Source organism: Musa acuminata, chromosome BXJ3-5 (assembly GCF_036884655.1).
Source record: "Musa acuminata AAA Group cultivar baxijiao chromosome BXJ3-5, Cavendish_Baxijiao_AAA, whole genome shotgun sequence".
Taxonomy (NCBI): Eukaryota; Viridiplantae; Streptophyta; class Magnoliopsida; order Zingiberales; family Musaceae; genus Musa; species Musa acuminata.
In genome coordinates this window covers 35,522,853-35,549,031 of record NC_088353.1, presented here as the reverse complement: position 1 = coordinate 35,549,031, position 26,179 = coordinate 35,522,853, and the positions used below count along the sequence as shown (strand labels likewise).

General features: G+C 41.6%; 1 protein-coding gene across 2 annotated transcripts; it reads right to left on the bottom strand.

Annotated features, from left to right (window-relative positions):
* Window positions 1–15,755: 15,755 nt before the first annotated feature.
* On the bottom strand, window positions 15,756–21,589 carry LOC135638192 (uncharacterized). 2 transcript variants are annotated; one of them, XM_065151206.1, is made up of 5 exons: window positions 21,170–21,589; window positions 18,869–19,139; window positions 17,064–17,300; window positions 16,733–16,950; window positions 15,756–16,323 (listed from the first exon to the last, which is right to left on the bottom strand). In XM_065151206.1, exons 2-5 carry the CDS (start codon window positions 19,115–19,117, stop codon window positions 16,056–16,058), a joined length of 972 nt encoding a protein of 323 aa, XP_065007278.1. In that variant the 5' UTR covers window positions 19,118–19,139; window positions 21,170–21,589; the 3' UTR covers window positions 15,756–16,055. The 2 variants fall into 2 exon arrangements, with proteins under 2 accessions (XP_065007278.1, XP_065007279.1); XM_065151207.1 differs by having other exon boundaries at window positions 17,241–17,300; window positions 21,170–21,587.
* Between the last annotated feature and the right edge of the window lie 4,590 nt (window positions 21,590–26,179).

Sequence of the window (26,179 nt, the reverse complement as noted above, 5' to 3'; positions counted from 1 at the left end):
ATCAGTTAGTGACTTCGGCCAACCTGTTCGTTTGGGGATGGGCCACAGAGCTGAACCTCAGCTGAATCCCATAGTTCGCACAGAACTCCTGGAATCGAGCACTAGTGAACTGGGATCTGTTGTCCGTGATGATGACTTCGGGCAAGCCAAACCGAGTCACGATGTTTTTCCAGACGAATTTCTCCACTTGCTGTTCCGTGATTGTTCCTAGCGGCTCGGCTTTTGCCCATTTGGTGAAGTAATCCACGCCCACGACAATGTATCGCCGTTGCCCCGAGACCAGTGGGAAGGGGCCGAGGAGGTCCAATCCCCATTGCGCGAATGGCCACGCACAGTCGATGGGGGACAAGGGGACCGCCGGCAACCAGGGCATCCGGGCGTGCCTCTGGTAGGGCCTACACCACTACACGTAGATTCTCGCATCTCGGGACATGGTGGGCTAGTAGTATCCTTGACAAAGGATTTTGTAGGCCAAGGTCCGACCAGTAATATGCTCCTCGCAGATCCCCTCGTGGACCTCGGCCAGGACCGCCTGCGCTTCGTCAGGCTAGAGGCATTGCAGCAGGGGCTGTGAGAAGGATCACTTGTAGAGCCGTCCGTTCACCTCGGAATACCATGCTTGCGTTCGGCGAATGCGCCGCGCCACGGCCTCGTCGTTGGGAAGAATCTCGTCGCGTTTGAAGAGCAACATCTCTTGTACCCACGTGGCACGCGCCTCGGCAGGAGTTATAGCTGAAACCGAGATGGCGCGGGATGGGAGCTCTTTAACCTTGATGTGGTTTTCGTGGTCTGGTCCTGAGGCCATCTTTGCCAACTCATCGGCTCGTTCATTTTAGCTCCTCGGCACCTTGGATATCGTGAAGTGGGAGAAGTTGGAGGCTAGGCTTTTTACCTCCGCTAAGTACTTTGCCATGGTCGGTTCCCTGGCTTCATATCCACCGTTGAGTTGCTCGGCGACAAGCTGCGAGTCAGTGAAGACGTGGATGGCGTCCACCTGCATTTCAAGGGCCAGTTTGAGTCCTGCCAGGAGCGCCTCGTACTCGGCTTCATTTTTGGTTGCCCGAAACCCGAAGCGGAAGGAGCATTCGAACGAGCGTCCGTCGGGTGCCAAGAGTACCAACCTTGCGCCCGCGTTGCTGGAGGTAGCCGAGCCATCCACGTGCAGGTCCCACGCCTCCTCTGTTTGCTCGGAGCTTCCATTCCCGTCTTCAACTAGTTCCGTGATGAAGTCGGCCACGGACTGGGCTTTGATAGCAGTTCTCGGTACATAATGTATGTCGAATTCTCTGAGTTCTACCGACCACTTGAGGAGTCGTCCTGCAACATCAAACTTAGACAGAACTTGCTAGAGCGACTGATCAATGATTACCTCAATCGGGTGAGCTTGGAAGTAGGGGCATAGTTTCCGAGATGCAAGCACGAGCGCCAAACCAAGCTTCTCGATTGGCGGATACCGCTCCTCGGGCCCGTTCAGGACATGGCTGATGTAATAGACCAATAGTTGTTCCCCAGAAGCCTCTTTGGTTGGGAGGTGGCTAAGTAAATGTTGAGCTTTTCTTCGAGAGTAACCGAGGCAAGACGGGGGAGGTTGGCCAAGTGTCGCTTGACTTGTCCAAAAGCCTTTTCACATTGTGCCGTCCACCGGAAGTCCTTGGGGTTCTTCAACGCCCGGAAGAAGGGAAGGCAACGATCTCCAGACCGAGATAGAAACCGAGATAAGGCAGCAAGCCGTCCGTTTAGTCGCTACAAGTCCTTGATTGTTCGAGGGGCCTGCATGTTGATGACCGCTTGAACCTTTTCCGGATTCACATCAATTCCTCTTTCATGCACAATGAATCTGAGGAACCTTCCCGAATTGACGCCGAAAACACACTTCGCCGGGTTTAGTCGCAGGCCATACCTCCGGAGTGTGGAGAATGTCTCGACCAAGTCGGTCAAGTGGTCTACCACCATGTGACTTTTCACGATCATATCGTCGACATAGACTTCGACGTTTCGCCCGATTTGTGCGTCGAACATTTTGTTCACGGCCCTCTGATAGGTGGCGCCTACGTTTTTAAGCCCAAACGACATGGCTTTGTAGAAATACACCCCTAGATCGGTGATGAAAGCAGTGTGCTCTTGGTCCTCGGGCGCCATTCTGATCTGGTTGTAACCGGAGAAGGCATCATATAACGACAGACGGGCGTGCCCGGCAGTTGCGTCGACCAGCTGATCGATCCTTGGGAGGGGATAGCAGTCTCTCGGGCATGCACAATTGAGACTCGAATAGTCAACGCACATCCTCCAGCTCCCATTAGATTTCTTTACCAGCACTACATTAGACAGCCATCGCGGGTACTTGACTTCCTCGATGAAGCCAACCGCTAAGAGTCGCTCCACCTCTTTGCGGACGGCGAGTTGCCTGTCGAGGGCTTGACGTCGTGGCTTCTATTTTACTGGCCGGGCATCAGACGAGATATTTAGGTGATGCTAGGTGGTCTCTGGGTCGACGCCGATCATGTCGGATGGCGACCAGGCGAAGACATCGGCGTTCTCCTGCAAGAAATCGACGAGCTGTTCCCGTTCTTGCCCGGGGAGTTCCGACCCGACCTGGACCGTTCGATCCGGGCGATCCTTGATCAACGATATGTTGCAAATGGGCACCGTTGACTCCGGATGTGGTGTCGATCACTTCTTTTCTCTCGGGTCCTCTAGAGGTTGGTCGGTCTTCGCCCTTTTGTGCAATGAAACCGCCATCAGGTAGCATCGTCTAGACTCTTGGGGGCTTCCCCAAACTTCCCCTATCCCGACGTGGGTAGGAAACTTCACCGTTTGATGATAGGTGGAGACTACAACTCTGATTTTGTTGAGGGTGGGGCGGCTAAGGATGGCGTTGTAAGCAGTAGGAAGATCTACCACCAAGAAGGTGGACATCACTGTCTTTGTTCTGGGCGGCGCTCCCAAGGTCAGGGGCAAGGTAACAGTCCCCAATGGTGAGACCGAATCGCTGGTGAATCCCGTGAGCGCTGAGCAGATAGGCTTCAGAGATTCTTTGGTTAGCCCCAACTTCAGGAAGGCATCCAAATAGAGCACGTCGGCTGAGCTCTCGGTGTCGATCATGATTCTCCTTACTTGGGCGTTAGCGATTCGAGCCATTATCACAAGCGCGTTGTCATGCTCTAGTCGCTTGACGTCCTTGGGAGGAATGCGACCTTGGGGTCGAGGCCGCGTTGGGGAGCGTCAGTCCTGGCGGAACGGGCGTATGCCTTCCTCCCGGACGTGCTAGTTCCCCCAATCGCCGGCCCTCCAGCGATGACATCGATGCGGCACTCCGCGGGGCCCTCCGGGCGAGGCGAGGGCTCCCTGTTCCATCGGATGTACCGACTGAGGTGACCCCCATGAACAAGCTCTTCGATCTGCCATTTTAGTTTGCGGTAGTCTTCGGTGTCGTGCCCGCTTTGCTCGTGAAAGCGATAATGCTTGGACTGGTTGGTGAGCTCTCGTGGGTTTTTCATCGGGACGGGAGCCCTGAGTAACCCTCTCTCCTTTATCTGGAGAAATATCTCCATTCGGGATGTGCCCAGGGGGGGAAGAGGAGGCCTCGGAGCGGGGGGGTTGGATCGGTCCAGCTTGCGCCTAGTCGCGGCAGGTTGCTGCCTAGGAGCCGACTCTGGTCTGACCCTCGTGCGCTCTTCTTTCTTTCCAGCCATCCAAGCCTCAGCCGCGACGAACTGGTTCACCCGCTGAAGTATCTCAGGTAGCGCGGTGGGGGGTCTCTCAACAAGGGACCAGAAGAATCGGGAAGGTCGTAGTCCCGCCATGAACGCCTACATCAACAGAGAGGGGTGAGCATCAGATAATCCTCAGATCCGCGTTGCAAAACGGTTCACAAAGTGGGAGAGGGACTCATCCTCCCTCTGGTGCAGTCCGAGAAGCAAGGCAACGGATGGTTTCGACCGAGCGCTGGCCAAGAACTTGAGCTCGAAGTCTCTAGCGAGCTGGTCGAATGAGGTGACCATCCCGGTCCTCAGGCCGCTATACCACGCGCTGGCTGATCCTCTAAGAGTTGTGGGGAACGCCCTACACATCAGAGCGTCAGAGGTTCCATACAGTGCCATTTGGGTGTGGAAGGCGGCGACATGGTCCGTTGGGTCGGTGGAGCCATCGTATGTGTCCAGAGAGGGGAGACGAAAGTTCTGTGGGACTGTCTGATCCCGTATTTCAGGGATGAATGGGGATCCCTGATGTACGTCCTCCCCGAGCTCTCCTCTTGACTTGCGGACCTCCTTCTGCACCTCGTCAAGCCATCGACTGATGAGGAGCAACTGGGCTCGTAGGGAGTCCGTCGAGGCCAACGGAAGGGCCTCGGGTTGCGCATGGTCGCTCCGGTCCACCGTCGCTTGATCCCCTGGTGGGGACACCTGGACCCGAGGCAAAGCGGGAAGCTCCAGGGGTTGCGCATGAGCCTGAACGGGCGGCTCCTGCTGTTGCACCGGTTCGGCGGCCGACGGGTGCAGCGTTCGTGAGACGAGTGGAATGATGGACTACACCATACCAGTCAGAACTTGGACCTGATGGGTGAGGTCGAGAAAGGCCTCAGACGAGACGGGCGACGACTCGGCGGAGGGGGCGTCGGGCGGCAACAAACCCCGGTCGTTGAAGATCCGCCAATAGCGCTCTGAAGTTGTGGCGGGGTGTTCGTTGCGAAGACCCCTCCGCGGGGAATGTTCCCCCGGAGCCCCGACTAGGTGAGACCCCTCGACTGCGAGTTCGATCGAGTCGGTCTGGCGATCCCTCGACATGGGAACCCTCCTTCTAGCGCCAAAATATTGGTGTAAACAACTTTAAGCCGTGGTCTCGGGGTCGACGCGGCTCGGTTCGGGTCCGGATGACGAGGAATCTCTCAAGGGGGGGGGGGGTTCCTAGGGACTGCGGAGGTTGTCGGCTCGGGTCGGTTCGTTCGTGGAGGTGGGTCGTCGTTTCCTACTGGAGGGGGCTCCTCGCCAATGCGTTTGGAGAGGGTCGCCTTGTCTTCGTCCCTACACATAGGTCGGGTCGAGATGCTCGACCCAACCCCTCCGATGATTAAGTTAGTCCGTCGTTTTTCCCCTCCCCTAGTGCTCAAAACGTAAGGATATTTATAGGGGAGTTTTGTGTCACTTGACATGCCTGCTCGCAGGGGGCAGGATCGTACCTTCTGATGACGTCTGACATTGCTGTTGGCGTGGCGTGAGGAATCGAGCCTGATCGGTCGTTAATGGGCCTCGGTTGGCGTTCTGGCCCGTGTTGGCTAGGTGCTGTCAACCCGACAGAGACGTGAGGCGTCAGTCGATGTCACGCGAGTCTTATTGTAATTATCATCCTCATCACTTATATTAATACATAAAAAATGAGATGTGCTTATTGAGGCTTAGGTTAGGATTCTTAGGAAGATGGTGATCCAATATTTAATTCACAGAATTCCTTGTGTGATTGCTTACCTTTAATCTATTTTTTAATTAAAATAAGACATGCTCTTTAAGTATTGAGAACCTAATTTTGTTTCCAAAACTCAACGTTATAGATTTTTAAGGCATATTTCCAACATCAAGGAAGATTCGATGAATGATTCGTTTAATGTACTTAGCATCCACTCCTATTATATAGAAAAGAATAAGGGGATGTATTAAAGAGATATTTCGCTTACCAAAATTGAGTTACTCTAATATGGATTTTTATGCCTATCCTGTTATAAATTTGGATAAGTTACTATTAAGACTTTGAGATGGATGAGTTTACTATATTTTTTTTCTACTCAAGTCTCTCACCATATCTCATATTAAAATTACATCTCGTTCTAATATTAATTGAAGTATATCTATACAGTTCCTATGAGTTTGTTCAAAAATTTTTCTAATTTTAAAATAGGATTAAATTGGGGTATTAAAGTTTTTCCCACTTTTTCTTGTGTAGATATCTGTTGAACCTCGGATTTTGATGATGAAGTCAATTGTCATTTGTTGTCTAATCTATGTGTTGAGATAAGTGTGCAGGATTAATTACGATAAAAGTTAGACAAGCAGCAAGAGTTGCGCCGGAGTCAAGTTCATGATCACGTTGGGAGTTCGAGAGTTTGACGGAAGTTCGGACGGTCGTCGGAGGTTCTGCGAGAACAGATCCGAGAAGTCCAGAAGCTTGCCAAGCGAAGCTCGTCGGAACTCGCCAAGTGGATCGTCGCAAAGTTCAGGAGTTTGCCGGAAGTCTGCAGGAGCATCACCGAGGGTTCATCGGATGATCGACGGAAGTTCGCCGGAAACTCGCCGGAAGAAGCGATTGATGCACCGAAGCAAAGCTGCAGAAATTGTCTTAGATCTAATCGTAGTTAGCACGTTGATTAAGTTGGAAAATGGGAGGTGATCCCATTAGCTTAATCTTGGGGCAATTGGGCCCCTGAAAGACTGAAATTGGGTTGAATGGAGCTAACCATTCGGACCCTGATTGCACTAGGAGGTGCAACCGCCTAGGCCAGGAGGTGGCATCGCCTGGGCTAAGTCTCCCAGCGAGACTGGGCGGTGCAACCGCCCTAGCCAGGAGGTGGCATCGCCTGAGCTCAGTCTTCGAGCTAGACTGGGCGGTGCAACCTCCCTGACAGAGAGGTGGCACCGCTTGAGCTCGGTCTTCGAGCTCTGGCAAAGAGGTGCAACCGCCTCAGTTAAGAGGTGGCACCGCCTGGGGCTCAGTCTCCGAGCCAGACTCAGGCGGTGCAACCGCCCCTGACACACAGGTGCAACCGCCTGAGCTCAGTCTTCGAGCTCTGCCAGGCGGTGCAACCTCTCCAGTCAGGAGGTGCAACCGCCTGGTCCCGGAATTCCGGGATTTGATCATTTTGAGCTCCAAATTTGAATTGGGTTGGGGCCTATAAATACCCCACCCATTCAGCACTGAAAAGATATAGACCTACACTGAATTCTTGATTTTTTCTGTGATTCTAAGAGCTCAAATTTGTGTAAAGTCCTAAAGTTCTCCTCTTTCTGTTCTTCAAGTCTTGAGTTGTAAAGAGAGGAGAGAAAGGTCCTGTGAGGGTTGTCTCCTGAGCCCATCAAAAGGGGTGAATCTGTAAAAGGGGCAGTTGGCCTTCGCCTATTGAAGGAAGGCCTCTAGTTGACATCGGTGACCTCGTCGGTGGAGGAAGCCAAAAGTGGAGTAGGTCAAGACTGACCGAACCACTCTAAATCTCTAGTTTGCGTTTATTTTGAGCACTTTATCATTACTGCAAACCTCCTACATAGCTACTGCTCTCTGCGGCTTTACGAACAAGTTTCTAAGTGCTGATCTTTCCGAATCTGCATTCAGACGTAAATCGGTGTTTTCATACATTACAGTTTACGTTTACGTTTTGATTCTGCAAAACTGTCTTCTGCGCTTTTACGAATGAAGTTTCTAAGTTCAGATCCCTTTAAAACTGTGTTTTTAACGTAAACTGCGCAAACTGTGTTTAGACGTAAAACTGTGTTTTAGATGTAAACTACTTTTAAACGTAAAACTACGTTTAGACGTAAAACTGCGTTTAGACGCAAACTGCGTTTAGACGTAAAACTACGTTTAGACGTAAAACTGCGTTTAGACGTAAACTGCATTTAGACGTAAAACTACGTTTCGACGTAAAACTGTGTTTAGATGTAAAACTGCGTTTAGACGCAAACTGCATTACGCTTAGACGTAATCTGATCTTAGACGCAAACTGCGCTTAGACGTAATCTGCATTTAGACGCAAACAGCATTTAGACGCAAACTGCGTAAACTGCGCTTAGATGCAAATTGTGTTTAGACATAAACTGCACTTAATCATAAGTATTCTTAGAATCGGCTTTTGCATCAAAATAGTTTTTATCAAACGAACGCAGCTTTCGTTTTTAATCGCTGAAAGATTTCCGCTGCACTAATTCACCCCGCCCCCCCTCTTAGTGCTCTCGATCCTAACAATTGGTATCAGAGCAAGGTTAACTCTTTAACAGATTAAAACCAAAGAGAAATGGCATACGCCGGAAACCAAGAGGGGCATTCTATTACGCGTCCACCCATGTTCAGTGGGACGGACTACACCTACTGGAAGACCTGAATGAGGATCTTTCTTATTTCTATGGATTTTGAACTGTGGAATCTTGTTGAAAATGGATTTTCGAAGTCTTCTCTTCCAATGATCGATTGGAATGATTTGGAGAAGAAGGCTTTCGCTCTTAATGCAAAGGCTATGAATGCCTTATTTTGTGCACTTGATAAAAACAAGTTTAACCGTGTTTCAACTTGTGAAACTGCATTTGATATTTGGCACACACTCGAAGTGACCCATGAAGGCACAAGTAGAGTAAAAGAGTCAAAAATCAATTTGCTATTACATTCTTTCAAACTTTTCCGGATGAAACCGAGTGAAACCATTGGCGACATGTTTACCCGTTTCACGGATGTCGTCAACAGTCTAAAAGGACTCGGAAATAGCTTTTCGGATTTTGAGCTTGTTAATAAGATACTAAGATCCCTTCCTAAGAGTTGGGATCCTAAAGTCACTGCTATTCAAGAGGCAAAAGATTTGCGAAATTTTCCTCTTGAAGAACTAATCGGGTCATTAATGACCTACGAAATGACTTGTAAAGCTCATGAAGAGCAAGAAGACATCCTTCCAAAGAACAGAAAGGATATGTCACTCAAAACTTCTGAATGCCACTTGAGAGAAAACTCAAGTGATGAGGACTGTGATGATGACTTGGCACTTCTAACAAGAAAGTTTAAAAAGTTCTTTAAAAGAAACAAGTTTAAGAATGATGTAAAAAATAAACTTGAACCCAAGAAGGACCAAGTAATTTGCTATGAATGCAAAAAGCCGGGACACTACAAGAGTGATTGTCCCCAAGTCAAAAGAAGAACATCAAAGAAGAAGGCGCTTCAAGCAACATGGGATGACTCAAGCGCATCCGAAGAAGAGGAGTCCAACACCGAGCAAGTTGCTCATTACGCCTTAATGGCCATCGAAGATGAGGTAACAAATTCAATAGATGCAGATTTATCATTCGATGAATTATTAAATGCTTTCCATGAATTGTTTGATGAGTGTAAGACTATCAGTAGTAAATACAAATTGCTAAAAAAGGAGCATGATAGTCTTATTTGTAATTTCGATAAGTTAAATGCTGAACATCATGATAGTTTAAGCCCATGCATAAAATGCCATGATCTAGAAACTCTTCAAAAAGAAAACTTGCTACTTAAGGACACCTTAAGAAAATTCGAGGTTGGTAGCAAGTCATTGAACATGATCCTTACAAACAAGGGTCACGTTCCTAAAAGAAGTGGAATTGGATTCGTGAGAAGTCCTCACCAAAATCCAACCACTTTCATAAAAGGCTCAATCTTACATATTCGACATCAAGACAAATGTAACTTCTGTTGTAAATTTGGACACAAGACACATTGTTGTCCATTCAAGAAAATAAGTCCAAACAAATTGATTTGGGTTCCTAAAGGAACCATGACAAATTCTATGCAACATGATAAGAAATGTAGATCTATTTATGAGGCACCCAAAAGCAAATGGGTACTTAAACATCATCCTTTCTTGTAGAAAACTAAACCATCGCAAGCTAGGAGCAAGAGATGGTACATTGATAGTGGATGCTCAAGGCATATGACCGGAGATCCATCTCAATTCTCTAAGCTCACTAGCATAGATGAAGGATATGTCACCTTCAGAGACAACAACAAGGGTAAAATCATTGGCAAAGGAACCATAGGTAACAAATCCAACTTCTCTATTGAAGATGTTTTGCTAGTTGATGGTTTAAAACATAACCTCTTGAGCATTAGTCAATTATGTGATAAAGGATATATTATAAGATTTGAATCTAATGCTTGCATCATTGAAAAACCACACAAAAATATATCTATGATTGCATTGAAACAAAATAACGTATACACTATTGACATCAATGATTTGTGTAATGAAATATGTTTTTCTGCTTTGAATGAGGATGCTTGGATATGGCATAGAAGATTAGGTCATGCTCGCATGAAACTAATCACTCAAATATCATCCAAAGAACTTGTAAGAGGAATTCCTTGTATCAAGTTCATCAAAGATAATGTATGTGATGCTTGCCAATTAGGTAAACAAATTAAGAGTAGCTTCAAATCTAAAAATCAAATAAGCACCTCTAGGCCCTTACAATTGATCCATATGGACTTGTTCGGACCAATCTCCACATCAAGCCTAGGAGGTAGCAAATACGCCTTCGTCATCATGGATGACTATAGCAGATACACATGGACTTACTTCTTAAAACAGAAAAGTGAGTGCCTTAGATCTTTTACCAAGTTTTGCAAACTTGTTCAGAATGAGAAAGGGTCTATGATTTCATCAATTAGAAGTGATCATGGTGATGAATTTCAAAACCATGATTTCCAGGAATTTTGTGAACTCAATGGATACAACCATAATTTCTCTACTCCTAGAAATCCTCAACAAAATGGAGTTGTAGAAAGAAAAAATCAAAATTTACAAGAAATGGCAAGAACCATGTTAAATGAACACAACCTACCCAAATATTTTTGGGCCGAAGCCGTAAATACTGCATGCTACATTTTGAATAGAGTTTTAGTAAGACCTCTACTAACCAAAACTCCCTATGAGTTATGGAACAATAAAAAACCCAATGTTTCATATTTTAAAATCTTTGGTGTAAGTGTTTTATCTTAAATGAAAAGGACAACTTAGGAAAATTTGATGCTAAATCCGATGAAGGAATCTTTCTTGGTTATTCTACTATTTCTAAAGCCTTTCGTATCTTCAATAAAAGAACTTTAATTATCGAAGAATCCATTCATGTTGTTTTCAATGAGATTTCCGAAATCACGAAAAATGATCTTGACGAAGATGTTAATTTTGATTCCTTGAATTTAAATGAAACCCCTTCTCCAACTAGCAACTTGGATGCATCCACTCCCGAAATATCCTTACCCAAGGATTGGAAGTATGTAGATGCTCATCCCAAGGAGCTAATCTTAGGAGACACGTCAAAGGGGGTTCAAACACGATCTTCTCTTAAAACTTTTTGTGCAAACGCCGCCTTTCTCTCCCAAATTGAACCCAAATGCGTTGACGAAGCCATGAAAGATGATTCATGGATTATCGTAATGCAAGATGAATTGAATCAATTTGAGAGAAATGAGGTGTGGAAGCTTGTTCCTAGGCCAAATGACCATTTAGTTATTGGTACTAAATGGGTTTTCAGAAACAAGCAAGATGAAAATGGTATCGTGGTTAGAAACAAGGCTAGATTAGTGGCCAAAGGTTTCAACCAAGAAGAAGATATCGATTACGAAGAAACCTTCGCACTTGTGGCTCGATTGGAAGCCATAAGGATGCTCCTTGCCTACGCTAGTAGTAATAATTTTAAGTTATTTCAAATGGATGTTAAAAGCGCTTTTCTAAATGGCTTTATTTCCGAAGAAGTTTATGTTGAACAACATCTTGGATTTGAAAATAATAGCCTCCATAATCATGTGTTTAGATTAACTAAAGCTCTCTATGGTTTAAAACAAGCCCCAAGGGCTTGGTATGAGAGACTTAGTTCTTTTCTTATCAAAAATAACTTTACAAAAGGCAAGGTTGATACTACATTGTTTATCAAGAATTTTGAAAATAATTTTCTCATTGTTCAGATTTATGTTGATGATATTATCTTTGGCTCTACAAATGAATCTCTTTGTGTATCTTTTGCTAAAACTATGAGTCTTGAATTCGAAATGAGCTTAATGGGAGAATTAACATTCTTCTTAGGTTTACAAATCAAACAACTAAGCAATGACATCTTTATTAGTCAAACTAAATATGCCATGAATTTATTAAAAATGTTTAATATGAACAACTCAAAGGCTAGTAACACTCCTATGAGCACCTCAACTAAGTTAGAAATTGATGAAAGTGGAGAAAGCTTTGATCAAAAAACTTATAGGGGTATGATAGGAAGTTTACTTTACCTCACTACCACCAGACCAGACATCATGTTCAGTGTAGGACTTTGTGCTAGATTTCAATCAAACCCTAAGATATCTCATCTCAAAGCAGTTAAAAGAATACTTAGATATCTTAATGGAACCACAAATCTAGGATTATGGTACCCAAAATCAGAAAATTTTGAGTTAACAGCTTATGCTGATGCGGACTTCGCTGGCTGTAGACTAGATAGAAAAAGCACATCAGGATCATGTCAATTTTTAGGACATGCGCTTGTTTCCTGGTCATCTAAGAAACAAAGCTCGGTTACTCTATCAACAACCGAAGCTGAATATATTACAGCAAGTGCATGCTGTGCACAAGTTGTATGGATGAAAAACACTTTAGAAGATTACAAAGTTAATCTTAAAGATATTCCCATTAAATGTGATAACACGAGTGCAATATGCTTAACTAAGAATCCTATACAACACTCAAGAACAAAACATATTGATATTAGACATCACTTTATACGAGATCATGTCACTAATCATGACGTAACCATAGAGTTCATTGATACTAAACATTAACTAGCTGACATTTTTACAAAACCTCTAAGTGAAGAATAATTTGATTTCATCCTAAAAGAATTAGGAATGTTGAGTTGTCCGAATAGATAAATTTGTTAAAATTATTTTTCGGACTATATTGAATGATCAAATCACTTGATTGCTATGTTTCTATGATTATATGTGAAAATCTGTAACAAAATCTTGTCCGAATGCATCTTATTTATTCGAATGCTATAAAACAGATTTTCTCGTACACTTTCATGAAAAATAAGTTTCTGAAATAGATTTGATGAAGTGATTCATGTGTATGTATTCCATCCTGCAAAATCTTTACATAGACAATGGATTATAACAAAAAGGGGAAGAAGTATTTAAAGCAATCTATGTAAAATTCCTCTATAAGCTTGCTATTATTACTTTCCTGGTATCATAATTACTATGATTTTTGTTGATGACAAAGGGGGAGATATATGAATTGATAAACACTACCATGATTAGAAATACTATGAGTGATGCTATAAACATTGCTATGATTATGCCATCCTTGCATCACCAAAAGATATATGAACATGTGCTAAAGTTTGCATTATGCCCTGAGTTGATATCTTATCATGTGAACAAAATGCAAAACTTGCTAGAATATTTCAAATGTGTGCATCATGTAATAGTGCTTCACAGCTTTATATGATAATGTTCAAACTACATGATGAATAGTTACAAACACAATCATACAAACTTGATGATGTATGTCAAGCCTTGACATCATCTTTGAAGAGATACATCATGATGAGTATCATGATGGGAGTATTGATAAGTTTAACTGATCTAACTTATCAATATGTCACTTGAATACTTAGGTCTTGAATTCAAGGTTGACTTATCTCAACTATGGCATATAGACAGGGGGAGTTAAGGATAACTCCATTATCAATTGATTGTCATCATCAAAAAGGGGGAGATTGTTGAATCTCGGATTTTGATGATGAAGTCAATTGTCATTTGTTGTCTAATCTATGTGTTGAGATAAGTGTGCAGGATTAACTACGATGAAAGTTAGACAAGCAGCAGGAGTTGCGCCGGAGTCAAGTTCATGATCACGTTGGGAGTTCGAGAGTTCGACGGAAGTTCGGACGGTCGTCGGAGGTTCTGCGAGAACAGATCCGAGAAGTCCAGAAGCTTGCCAAGCGAAGCTCGTCGGAACTCGCCAAGTGGATCGTCGCAAAGTCCAGGAGTTTGCTAGAAGTCCGCAGGAGCATCACCGAGGGTTCATCGGATGATCGACGGAAGTTCGCCGGAAACTCGTCGGAAGAAGCGATTGACACACCGAAGCAAAGCTGCAGAAATTGTCTTAGATCTAATCGTAGTTAGCATGTTGATTAAGTTGGAAAATGGGAGGTGATCCCATTAGCTTAATCTTGGGGCAATTGGGCCCCTGAAAGACTGAAATTGGGCCGAATGGAGCTAACCATTCGGACCCTGATTGCACTAGGAGGTGCAACCGCCTAGGCCAGGAGGTGGCACTGCCTGGGCTAAGTCTCCCAGCGAGACTAGGCGGTGCAACCGCCCCAGCCAGGAGGTGGCATCGCTTGAGCTCAGTCTTCGAGCTAGACTGGGCGGTGCAACCTCCCTGACAAAGAGGTGGCACCGCTTGAGCTCGGTCTTCGAGCTCTGGCAAAGAGGTGCAACCGCCTCAATCAAGAGGTGGCACCGCTTGGGGCTCAGTCTCCGAGCCAAACTCAGGCGGTGCAACCGCCCCTGACACAGAGGTGCAACCGCCTGAGCTCAGTCTTCGAGCTCTGCCAGGCGGTGCAACCTCTCCAGTCAGGAGGTGCAACCGCCTGGTCCCGGAATTCCGGGATTTGATCGTTTTGAGCTCCAAATTTGAATTGGGTTGGGGCCTATAAATACCCCACCCATTCAGCACTGAAAAGATATAGACCTACACCGAATTCTTGATCTTTTCTGTGATTCTAAGAGCTCAAATTTGTGTAAAGTCCTAAAGTTCTCCTCTTTCTGTTCTTCAAGTCTTGAGTTGTAAATAGAGGAGAGAAAGGTCCTGTGAGGGTTGTCTCCTGAGCCCATCAAAAGGAGTGAATCTGTAAAAGGGCAGTTGGCCTTCGGCTATTGAAGGAAGGCCTCTAGTTGACGTCGGTGACCTCGTCGGTGGAGGAAGCCAAAAGTGGAGTAGGTCAAGACTGACCGAACCACTCTAAATCTCTGGTTTGCGTTTATTTTGAGCACTTTATCATTACTGCAAACCTCCTACATAGCTACTGCTCTCTGCGGCTTTATGAACAAGTTTCTAAGTGCTGATCTTTCCGAATCTGCATTCAGACGTAAATCGGTGTTTTCATACATTACAGTTTACGTTTACGTTTTGATTCTGCAAAACTGTCTTCTGCATTTTTACGAACGAAGTTTCTAAGTTCAGATCCCTTTAAAACTATGATTTTAATGTAAACTGCGCAAACTGTGTTTAGACGTAAAACTGTGTTTTAGACGTAAACTACTTTTAAACGTAAAACTACGTTTAGACGTAAAATTGCGTTTAGACGCAAACTGCGTTTAGACGTAAAACTACGTTTAGACGTAAAACTGCGTTTAGACGCAAACTGCGTTTAGACGTAAAACTACGTTTAGACGTAAAACTGTGTTTAGATGTAAAACTGCGTTTAGACGCAAACTGCACTACGCTTAGACACAATCTGATCTTAGACGCAAACTGCGCTTAGACGCAAACTGCGCTTAGACGCAAACAGCATTTAGACGCAAACTGCGTAAACTGTGCTTAGACGCAAACTGTGTTTAGACATAAATTGCACTTAATCATAAGTATTCTTAGAATCGGCTTTTGCATCAAAATAGTTTTTATCAAACGAACGCAGCTTTCGTTTTTAATCGCTGAAAGATTTTCGCTGCACTAATTCACCCTCCCCTCTTAGTGCTCTCGATCCTAACAATATCTATATAAGATAATACGTTTTAGATGAAAATTGAAGGAGGACTAATTGATAGTCTCATATTACTTACTACCTATTTTAAAAAAATAGGTGACATATATTGGCTTGATAGATAATAAGTTTAACCTTTTTGGATTGAACTCATGATCAATCTCATATATGTTCCTTATTAGTCATCACATCACATGACATCACATCAACCAACAATAGTTAGATCATTGCCAGAGGATGTGTAAAATTGTTAATGACCGATCCATAATACTTAAAAAGGCTAAATTAGAGATAATATAATACATTCATCAAGTTATTATAAAGCAAGTCAAGTCTTTTTCCACATCTAAAATGGGACTAAACTAAGAGTGTTTTTGCTCAATTAAGAAGCAACACATGTAACTAATGTAATCCCTTTCCAACAAGGAAAAATAAAAAAAAATACATATGTACAGAAGCTGAAAATAAAGGAAAAAATATTAAGGAGACTCTGTAACTTTCTTCTTTTACAACTCCACTGTTGAAGGGTGTCATCTTGTTTGTCAAAGGATCAGGTTAGAGATTGTGTTTGTATTCTTTCATATATTATACATCATTGATCCGCCAAGAATGTACTATTGATCTTTCTTGTGGGAGCTTTGCAAGTTCAACCAAACTGCCATTCCGGTTGATGCCCCCACTGCTGTTGCTTTCTGCCTTTCTAAGATCACTCAAAGCTCGTCTCGCATAAACTGTAAAGGCAATTGTAATAGCGATGGCGACAACTAACGATACAATGTTGTAAATAATCTCCACCGGTGTCATGGTATACTTTCTGTATTTCACATCTGCCAAAGTCCGTATTAATCGCCCACTGCACCAAAATATAAGCAGAAAAAGAAGGTTTAGAATTCATAATATATCTTCCAAGAGGTCATGGATCTTCTTGGAAGGAGAAAAGAAGATTTCCAGGTAAAAGAAAAAAACACAACATCGAGATGGACTGTCGTACAAATCAGCTAGGGCTGACCAAGGGTAAGTATTGGGCATCAGATCCTTTACCTTTTCAATGCAAAACGCAAAACACATTTGAGTTTTAAAACATAAAAAAGTGGACTGAAATTATTTTCTCTTATACATCATAAAGATTTGGCATGATTCCTATTTGTATGTTAATTCAGCAACATAGTTATATATTTAGAGGCATCATAATGATTGGTCATGGCTCCTAATTGTTGATTCAGCAACATAGTTATATATTTAGAAATGGGTAGATTACTAACCTATAGATGTAGATGAAAGCTTCAGGTATCATTCCAGCGATCGAACCGCTAATATAAGGTCCAAATTTTATACTTGTCACCACTACTGCATAGTTGAAGATTGTGTATGGAAATGGTGAAATCCTAAAGAGTGCAACGACCCGAAATTGATGAAACCAGCTTCCCTCCGCAGCCAGCCTAAGTATAGCAGTCTGCTGAGGCCATCTATTCAACCATCCCTGTGAACATTGATCATAAAAAAAAACAGAAAAGAGAAAACACAGAAAAATTGAGGTTCAGTGAGGGTTGATCTCCGCGAATAAAGCGGACATAAGGAATCGAGAGGTCTTACATGTATCCGGTCACGAAATAGCAAGCCAATAAAATAAGGCAACAACATGCCTATGGTAGTTCCTACCATGATTATAACAAATCCAAGACCATACCCAAAAATCATTCCTGCCAGCCACATCGATGGTCCAGAAGGAAGTAAAACAACTGGGAACAAAGCCAAGGATGCAACGAGTACCAGAGCAAGAACAGGCCGACCAAAAGCAGTTGCTTCCCACTCCATAATTGGAAAGAGAACCTACAGAGTAATTCAATGGAATCATTAACATGTCAAAATGAATGATCAGTATAAATATATTTTCCAGCTTCTAAGAAACTGAAGCCATGTACATAATGCAATATATCACATTGGATGACATAAGGTCATACGTAAGTCAAAGCTCATCCCCATAATAGTAACCTCTGAATTCTTTTTAGAGGCAAAACTCATGTAGTTTTGTACATGAGTTGAGATAATAAGAGTTTTAGATCTAACCTAAGAATCTAAATGCATGAATTAGTAGGTCCAGTGGGAAAAGACTACCAATGCAACAATGCAAGAATATATTATGAGGTAGAGTTAACACCGTTTGGCTCTAACAAGTTACGAATTTGTGCGGAAGAGATTATCTTCCTCAATAATCTCACATCAGAGAGCTATGATGGGATGGTATACAAAGCTCTATGCACCTCCAAATGGCAATTTTTGGGTACTCTTATTTGTAGGCAAGCTCATGTGATGATATTTTTTGGGTTGTAAATTAGCAAAAGTAAGGCAGTTCAAGCAATAAACATATTTTAGTGCAAGAATATGACATATGATGCAGCACAACTCAGGTTTCAGCATGGAGGGTCAACAACCAACCAATTTGTAAATAAAACATGTGGAACCAATCAATTTAATAGTTCAGATATGGAAGATAAAATAATACATTAAGAAATAAAGACATACCAAGCATGTTTGGAATAAACTTTTCAAGACCTAGTCTAAGGTTGGGATACATTCATGTGCAAGGATTGTCATATCATGGCACAGGCGTGTATCAATATCTTTTGGACATGATGCAAAAGATATTGATACACCTGGAATGTTGTCCTACCCATACTGTAACGAACAAACTTCTAAACAAGATGTTGGATGTAATGCTTATGTCTGTCCGTTGTCTTTTGGCATGTTCATGCCTTGTACAGCAGGTAGAGGGGCGGCCGAAGGCTAAATAGTCCCATGTTAGTTGGGTTGGTGGCCTCTTTAGGCTTGTAAATAAAGGTTGTGTCATGTGGACACGTGCGAGAGCTTTTCGGTCTGTAATGGACCATTTTACCCTTTGTTGTGCAACTATTCAGAGCTTGTAAAGTCTGTTTGTAATTTGCATTGTCTATGAAGTGTTTTTCGGACATGTTTGCTTGTGGATCCCGATTGAGGCGTTCTCTTTAACCCGTTCTCTCTTTTGTTGGTCCTAAGGGACAATGGGAGGCTTCGGGGAGGCTGACCTTTGCGGACGGACGCGCGAGGGTGCCGCACGCCTTAGGCAAAACCAGCTAAGGTCGTGACAATACGTTGGCACCTGGCATGATGTATGCCAATACCTTTTTGCCAATGGCACCTTTGATTCTTGCTGAGACATGCCTGAGTGGCACAACTATTCTCGCTGATAAATGTGTATCTCTCATTGCAGATTGTGTAACATTTCCTGCTGAAAAATCATGACATATGTAACCTAAAAAAATATCTAACCATAACTATTGGCAAGAACGGAATAGCTAGACTAGAACATATAGCAGAACAGAGTATTCTAACTGAAGATAATTGAAGAAGGCAAATGGTACCTTCTCAAAAGCAAACGGGATTCCCCATTTGACAAAGACGAAAATAAGTAGCAGTAGAAGAAAGCAGCAAAAAAAAAATTTCATCCACCAGATGCAGGAATTTGATTTAGCTTTCTCAACTGCCTGTTGAGAATCAAAATTGGCCATTCTTGTCTCACTTGGCAACATTAATCTTGCATACTCATCTTCCATTGTTCGTAGCTCAGAGGTCTCAATGTTCTTTACTGACATCTCAGATGCACTTGACATCTTTTGTGAAATTCCACACAACCTGTTAGACAAGGGACAAGCATTAGAATAAAGGCCAATGGAAAACAAAAAAAATCAAAATCAAAACCAGTATTGACCTAAATTAATTGAGACACACACAAGATCATTCAAAGAATGACTTGGATACAGATTACACAACTACAATGACAAATATATGGGCCACATATTTACAAGTGTGGGTACTTTTCACGTATTTTTACATATGTATTGACCTTTGCGCCAGTGCAGGAAATATGCTTTTATTATTTTAGGGAGCTTCACTAAACAATACACAGATATATATGTTTGTATGGTCACACAATGCAATTAGATCTCAGCTAGTTAAAATAAGATTACGGCAGGTTAATTTTAGCCCACATGTGTTGTCCCATTATGCCAAAAGTTAATTCTAGCAAAACTAAAGGGCCAAGGAAACAGGGATATGAACAACCACCAAAAATCAAATTGGCAATAGGCATGAAGAATGCTAGTTACTAGACAGAAGGCCACGAGCTATAGAATGAAGAATTTGAGTATGTTCATGGAGAAATGATCATATGCCAAGAAAGAATCCCACTGTTCTGCAAACTTAGTGTTATCTGATTTGATCTTTGAGAAGATGATAACTTCTAGCTCGAGCTTTGTATCGCTTCGCAAATGGGATCAAAAGAATAATCAATAGCTTAAGCATGTTACACTAGATAAATCTACAAGCTATCCATCTTAAGAAGGCATTATAAAGGACTTTTCATTTAAAATGTTCATTAGTCAGCTTTTGATCGGTGTACAATTAGTCTACACATATCTAAAAGCAATCTCAGGATAGAAAGATCAGATATTTTGACAAATCAATTTGTCAGGTTAGTATCAGTAATACCGTGATTTAAAACTGGCGGATTTTCCATGCTTCCGTACTCTTCTTCACTTGCTGTATCACTCTAGTTAACCTCATACAAAATCCACCATTGTTCCAGGTCATGCTCTTCTTTATTTTGTCTTGTGTTTTAACTTTTCTCCAAAGTTCCCAACATTTTATCCACCTTGAAATCTTCCACCAAACAGAAAATGACTACTTTTTCTAGTCTAGATCACATCCACAATTATGTTCCAACTTGCATGCAAAGGATCACTGTCTAGGTCATCTCACGATATATAGATGTTTTTACTTCTAAACTGCAAGAAGTTAAAGGGTTCCAATTTTATTCCTGCATAATGTTTTCTGCACTAAACTGTGCCAACTAGGATCAAAACTCATAAGCGTGAGACATGCAGTGAATGTTGGATATCCAACGGAATCTATTGTCTCGTAATCAGTATGCACCTCTAACCCAATACTGGGAGTCTGCAATCCTCCGACATCACTCCATAAATAAGTTCAATAAATCTAAAAGCTACAAACTTTAATTTCTGAACTTTGGCTTCACTCGATGTTGTCAATAGCAAGAGCACTTAGGCCTATAGATTAAGTGTACACATGGGTACGATATCTGTGTTACTGTCAGAAATCTGCCTTGAGAGCTTCAATGTCTAAGGACCATATACAAAAAAGGAAAAGAAATTCCATGTTACTCGACGACTTGTGCCTGATTGCTTTTCAGATGCATCGGTACACATTCCTATCTAACTCCGACCAGAGTTGCTGATATGACGCTTTAATTCTCTCCGACCAAAGACTCTATGTTGAGATATCAGGGTAACTAGCAACTTCCGATATCGGAAATTAGCTCGTCTTGCAACCAACAACTTGGGACCGGACCACCCAGGAATCCATGCCATAGTATTATGACTGAAGGACACAGAACAGAGATATGGGCGTCATTCTTTGCCTCTTCGATCGGTTTTCACAAAGGCAGCTCCTTTAATCCAGATTAAGCGAAGGAAAAATCAAGTATTTTGCTGGATCGGAACGAATTTTGGTGCTTGCAACTAAAGCTTCCATGTTTAGGTCACATCAAGAAGACAGACACAGCGAAAAGAGTAAATTCTTGATGGAAATATGGAGGAATTCCGAGGCAAAAAGAAGAGGAAGAAAAAGAATGAAAAATCTCTTACCTTGTGAAGACTCTTAAGGTAGGGAAGGGGGGTTGAGACCTCGAGCAGATGAGACGTCGAGAGTAAAGGGGGAAGGAGAAGACGGAGGGACAGGGAGAGAAAAGGAGCGGCTCGTTCTGGGGTTGTCTCGGTGTTTGTTCTGGGGCAAAGGGTGCCAACAAGAGTAAAGGATTCGATGCAGAGGAAGCTCCTCCCACAAGGCGACGACCAGCCGCGGCCTTCTGGTAGCTCGCTCAAACGCGCGAGGAAAGCGAACACGATCGCCGTTCCCGTGCAAGGTTTCGGGGGTGACGTCTGCCTCTCACAGGCGCCATGGGTCCCGTCGTTTGCGGTCTTGTGACGAGAACACGTCATCCGTGGCATTTCTCGTGGGTGGTTCACCCTGCATCGTTTCCGATTGAGTCAAAACGCGCTGGTTGCCTTGTCCGCATGGTTTGTCAGCGGCAGCAGCAGACGCGGATTCAAATTTCTAGAAGACGGCCGCGGAGCCACCAAGCACGAGAAGTCTCTTTCCCAGTGGTCCGCCGGACGGGCCCACATGAGCACCGAAAAGGAACGTGTATGTAAATGGAAATATAGTAAATTTGAGTTGATAAAATTTATTTAATCTAATTTTTTTAGTATATTATTTGATTAAAATTTTTTTTCGATAGGTATAATAAAAAAATTATTTAAAATGATACAAACATATGTTTTATAGATGATATAATAGTAAAAAGAGAAGGTGAAATGACTAATATTAACGGAACAGACAGTCCAATAAGAAGGTGAAATGACTAATGTTAATGGAATGAGAAATGATTAATTTTTTTAATAAAAACTATAAAAAAAATTAAGTATTTTAAATTTAATTAAATATATAATTTTTTGTTGATCCCAAGGACGATATAATATCTATATAGCCAATCATAAATAATTAAAATTTATGATTATATTATTATTATTATTATATTTGATAATTTTTTGTTGATCGCAAGAACGACATAATATCTATGTAGCCAATCATAAATAATTAGAATTTATGATTTTATTATTATTCTTATATTTGATAAAGAAAAAAGATTATTGAGTATCTAAAACTTAAAGAGAAATTTTTTTCAAAAGTAAAAAAATATTTATATTATATGTCTCTTACCTAATTTCGATTGTTCGATAAAACTTAAGTTAGTGTCGTTTCAGGCATCATAAGCCTATAATTATTATTTACAAACTTCACAATGAAAAAAAATCACTTTATATAATATAGAAATATTTTCCCTAGAGGCACATTTTTGATAGACATTAACTTATGTGTCAAGTTTTGATTGATCGAAAATAATGATAATACAATTTATCTTTTATTGTGCTCCTGGATAAGGTTTTCGCCCATCTCATAGCATAGTGTTTGTTTAGAACTTAGATCATTGTTTTATGTATTGAAAAAAGATTAAGTAGAGTTTTATTTGCTTTTTATGTTGTGGGTGAACTCATCGTATCTAAACAAAAGAGACACTTTGATTTCATCAAGCATTTTAGATACACTCATCATTCGGTCAACTCATCTTGACCGAATGCATCACAAATAAAAGAGATGTTCATTCCATTATATACTACAGATTTTTTTTTTTTTTCTTGAATGGATGTATCATGCCCAAAGGAGACACTTGATTGCATCAAGTATTTTAAATATTTACATATAAATGAGATATTTTAAGATGTGTCGGACACCTCATATGTATATGTATACGTATGTATTAGGTTGCGTTGTTGCACTTCGAGTGTATTTTTCTCCAAGTCCGATGCATCGGATGACATGAGCTCTAGAAAGCTTACGTGTATTTGGCGTGTGATGGTTGCAACTAACTTCACACATCAGGAAGACCAAAACCTGGTTGGTCAGTCAAAATTAATCCCACCAAAGTTTGCTGGTCAAAATTGGCCGGATCTAACTTGGTCAAGCAGATGGACTAGACCAAAGTTGGTCAGACAATTTTTCCCAACATGGTTCTACAATATTTTCACTTTAGTATTGTAATATTTTTGCATGTTGGATCTTGGTGTTGAGAGAAGGGTGCTGCCTAATGGAGTGAGGTCGAGTTGGTATAAACTAGAGATATATTATAGTGGATATGATTTAGCTAACACGTTAGCATCACATATAGTTGATATGTCATCATTCATCATTTTAGTTACAAATATCATTTGCTATTCAACAATAATCTTATGGATGCACCATCAATTGACATATGTTAAGGTTGGATTTATGTAAATAGCATGACTAATTGATAAACTGTCTAATACCTGTTATAAGTAGTTAACAATCTCCTACTGCAATTATAACTATTTCAGTAGAAATCTTTTATGCTATACTTCAACAAATGCAAGTATCCAAGCCATAGCTTCGTACCTTCTCAACATACCCAATTAGCTTATCTAATTCTATCTATGTTTGTGCCTCTTATTTCTACCCCTACCCCACCACCTATACCTGTTCTGAGCTAAATAATCGAGTCATATCCAACACAGACCCAAGCACCCCACAAGTCACCTCTGTCATTAGTAGCTTAAACCCAATCCTAATACAAAAACTAGAATTCGTGAATAAGTCACTCGATCAATCGAGCAAGCTTTTGATCGAGATTAGAGAGCACATGGCTAACATTCATAGAGAAATAAAGCAAGAAAATTATCAAAAATATATTTATTTTCTTGATCTATTTTCATGAAAGATATAAACAAAAAGTCAAGTTCCTCGTGACTTTAGGCTTCTAACGTTGTGGACGTTTACAAAGGAAAGATTAACCCTTCAAAATATATAGTAGCATTCACTTCACATATGACTCTTTATAGAACTATAGACTCTCTTAAATGTTGGATATTTTTGACAACCCTAAGAGGGGTAGCACATGAGTGATTCGCAATGTTGCCCTCAGAGTTAATCTCATCCTTCAGATAATTAGATAGAGAGTTTGAGCTTAGTTTCATCGCTATAGGCTCCTTAAGAAACCCACTATTTCTCTCTTAGCTATACGATAGGAAGAGAAAGAATCTTTGGAAAGTTATACTAGGAGGTTTAACGATAAAGTTGGACAAGTTGCAAACCCAACCCCTTTTGTCCTCATCAATGTATTTATCGATAATCTCGAACTCTTTAGGTTTTCTACAAAGTTATTACTTAGCCTCCAATAATTTTTTCAAAATTATTATAAGAAGCCAACCACTATATTATTAAGTCAAGTTAATAATCATTAGCAAAAAGAAGGAAAAAACTAAGAAGATAATAAAAGAAGAGAAACCCCAAATCTAAGTTTGACAAAAAAAAACCAAGGAATGATAAACTAAGAGGAGATCAACCCCCTTCTAGATGGGAGTTCATGCCACTCAATATTTCTTATATAGAATGATTTATGTAGATTCGGGAGAAGGGACTCCCGTAGACACTTTGACCGTTGAGAGCTCTATCGATAAGGAGGGATTTGACCAAATACAATCACTTTCATTAGGACCGTGGACATAACATAAAAAATTGCTATGCTCTAAAGGAATGACAAACAAAGAGGAGATCGATCCCCTTCTCGATGGGAGTTCACACTATTCAATACTTCTCACACTGAAGGATTCATCCATATTCAGGAGAAGGGACTCTTGAAGACACTTCAACCCTTGAGAGGTTTGCCGATAAGGAGGGATATGACTAGATACTATCACTTTCATTAGGACTATAAATATACCATAAAAAATTGCTATGCTTTGAAGGAGAAAATCAAAGATTTGGTTTGAACGGGACACCTTAATAAATTCCTTCATAGAATTCAAGAATCCTTATCGAGACCTTGAGACCCAGTTAAGAGACAAGTGGACGTGATCATCGGTGGACCAGTGGTTGGGGATAGTAGCTCCTTTACTAGAAAGATGTATGCAAGGGAGTCATAATTTAATAAGTTTCACTCGAATGGAGATCAACCCATTGTATTCAAGGAAGAAAAGGCCAACCCTGGAGCATGATGATGCGTTGGTAGTATCCCTTAGGATCATAAATGCATGAGTCAAAAGAATTTTGATCAATATAGGAAGCTCTACAAATGTATTATACTATGATGCCTTTTAGAAAATTGACTTGTTGGCAAATGATCTTTAGTCCATCTCCTCCATTCTTATCGGCTTCACAAGAGAGTCAGTTACCTTGATAGAGTTATTGATATCTATATAACCTTCAAGGCTAATAATTGCACAGAAAGGTGAAAACCAAGTTCCTGATCATCAACATTCCCTCGGCTTATAATTCTATCATCAAGTGACCTACTCTCAATCGAACACGGGGTATAGTGTCAACCTATTATATGACCCTAAGTTCCTAACCAGTTTAAGAGTAGGGGAGATTAAGAGTGACCCTAAGAAATCTGGATGATGCTACCTAACATCTGTCACCGTTTCAATGAAGAGAAAGTTATTTGTTCAATAAATGGATCTGCGAGATCCCTCACCATTGACCTAACACCATGTGGCAACGGAGTCCTTAGAAGAAATTTCCCTAAACCTGAAATAGCCAAATTGCATAGCAAAAATAGGGTCAACCTTGACCCAAGAAAGGAAGAGAGAACTCATTAACTTCCTATGATTGAACTCAGAAGTGTTTGTATGGTCAGCTAACGATATGCCCAGGATAGACCCTAATGTAGCCTAGCATCGACTTAACATAAACCTAAAATACAAAGCTATCTGTCAAAAGTCTCGAACATTCACTCTCGACTGCCAAGAGGCCATAAAGAAGGAAGTCAAAAAACTTTTTGAAAGTTGACTTTATTAACGAATTCTATTACCCAAAGTTGCTCACCAATGTAGTCATCATTAAAAAGAGTAATAGAAAATAAAGAATGTGCATCGACTGCACTAATCTCGATAAAGCTTACCCAAAAGATAATTTTTCTCTTTCGGTGCATTGACTAGCTTATTGATCCACCTTCGGACATGAGCTGTTAACTTTATAGATGAATTCTCTAGGTACAATCGGACATGAGCTGTTAACTTTAT

Coding starts and splice junctions, on each gene's coding strand:
- LOC135638192 (XM_065151206.1), bottom strand. CDS start 19,117: ATGTCAAGTGCATCTGAGATGTCAGTAAAGAACATTGAGACCTCTGAG. Junction 16,951..17,063: donor TATTTCGTGACCGGATACAT/GTAAGACCTCTC, acceptor CAATGTTCACAG/GGATGGTTGAATAGATGGCC. Junction 16,324..16,732: donor GCTTTCATCTACATCTATAG/GTTAGTAATCTA, acceptor ATTTTGGTGCAG/TGGGCGATTAATACGGACTT.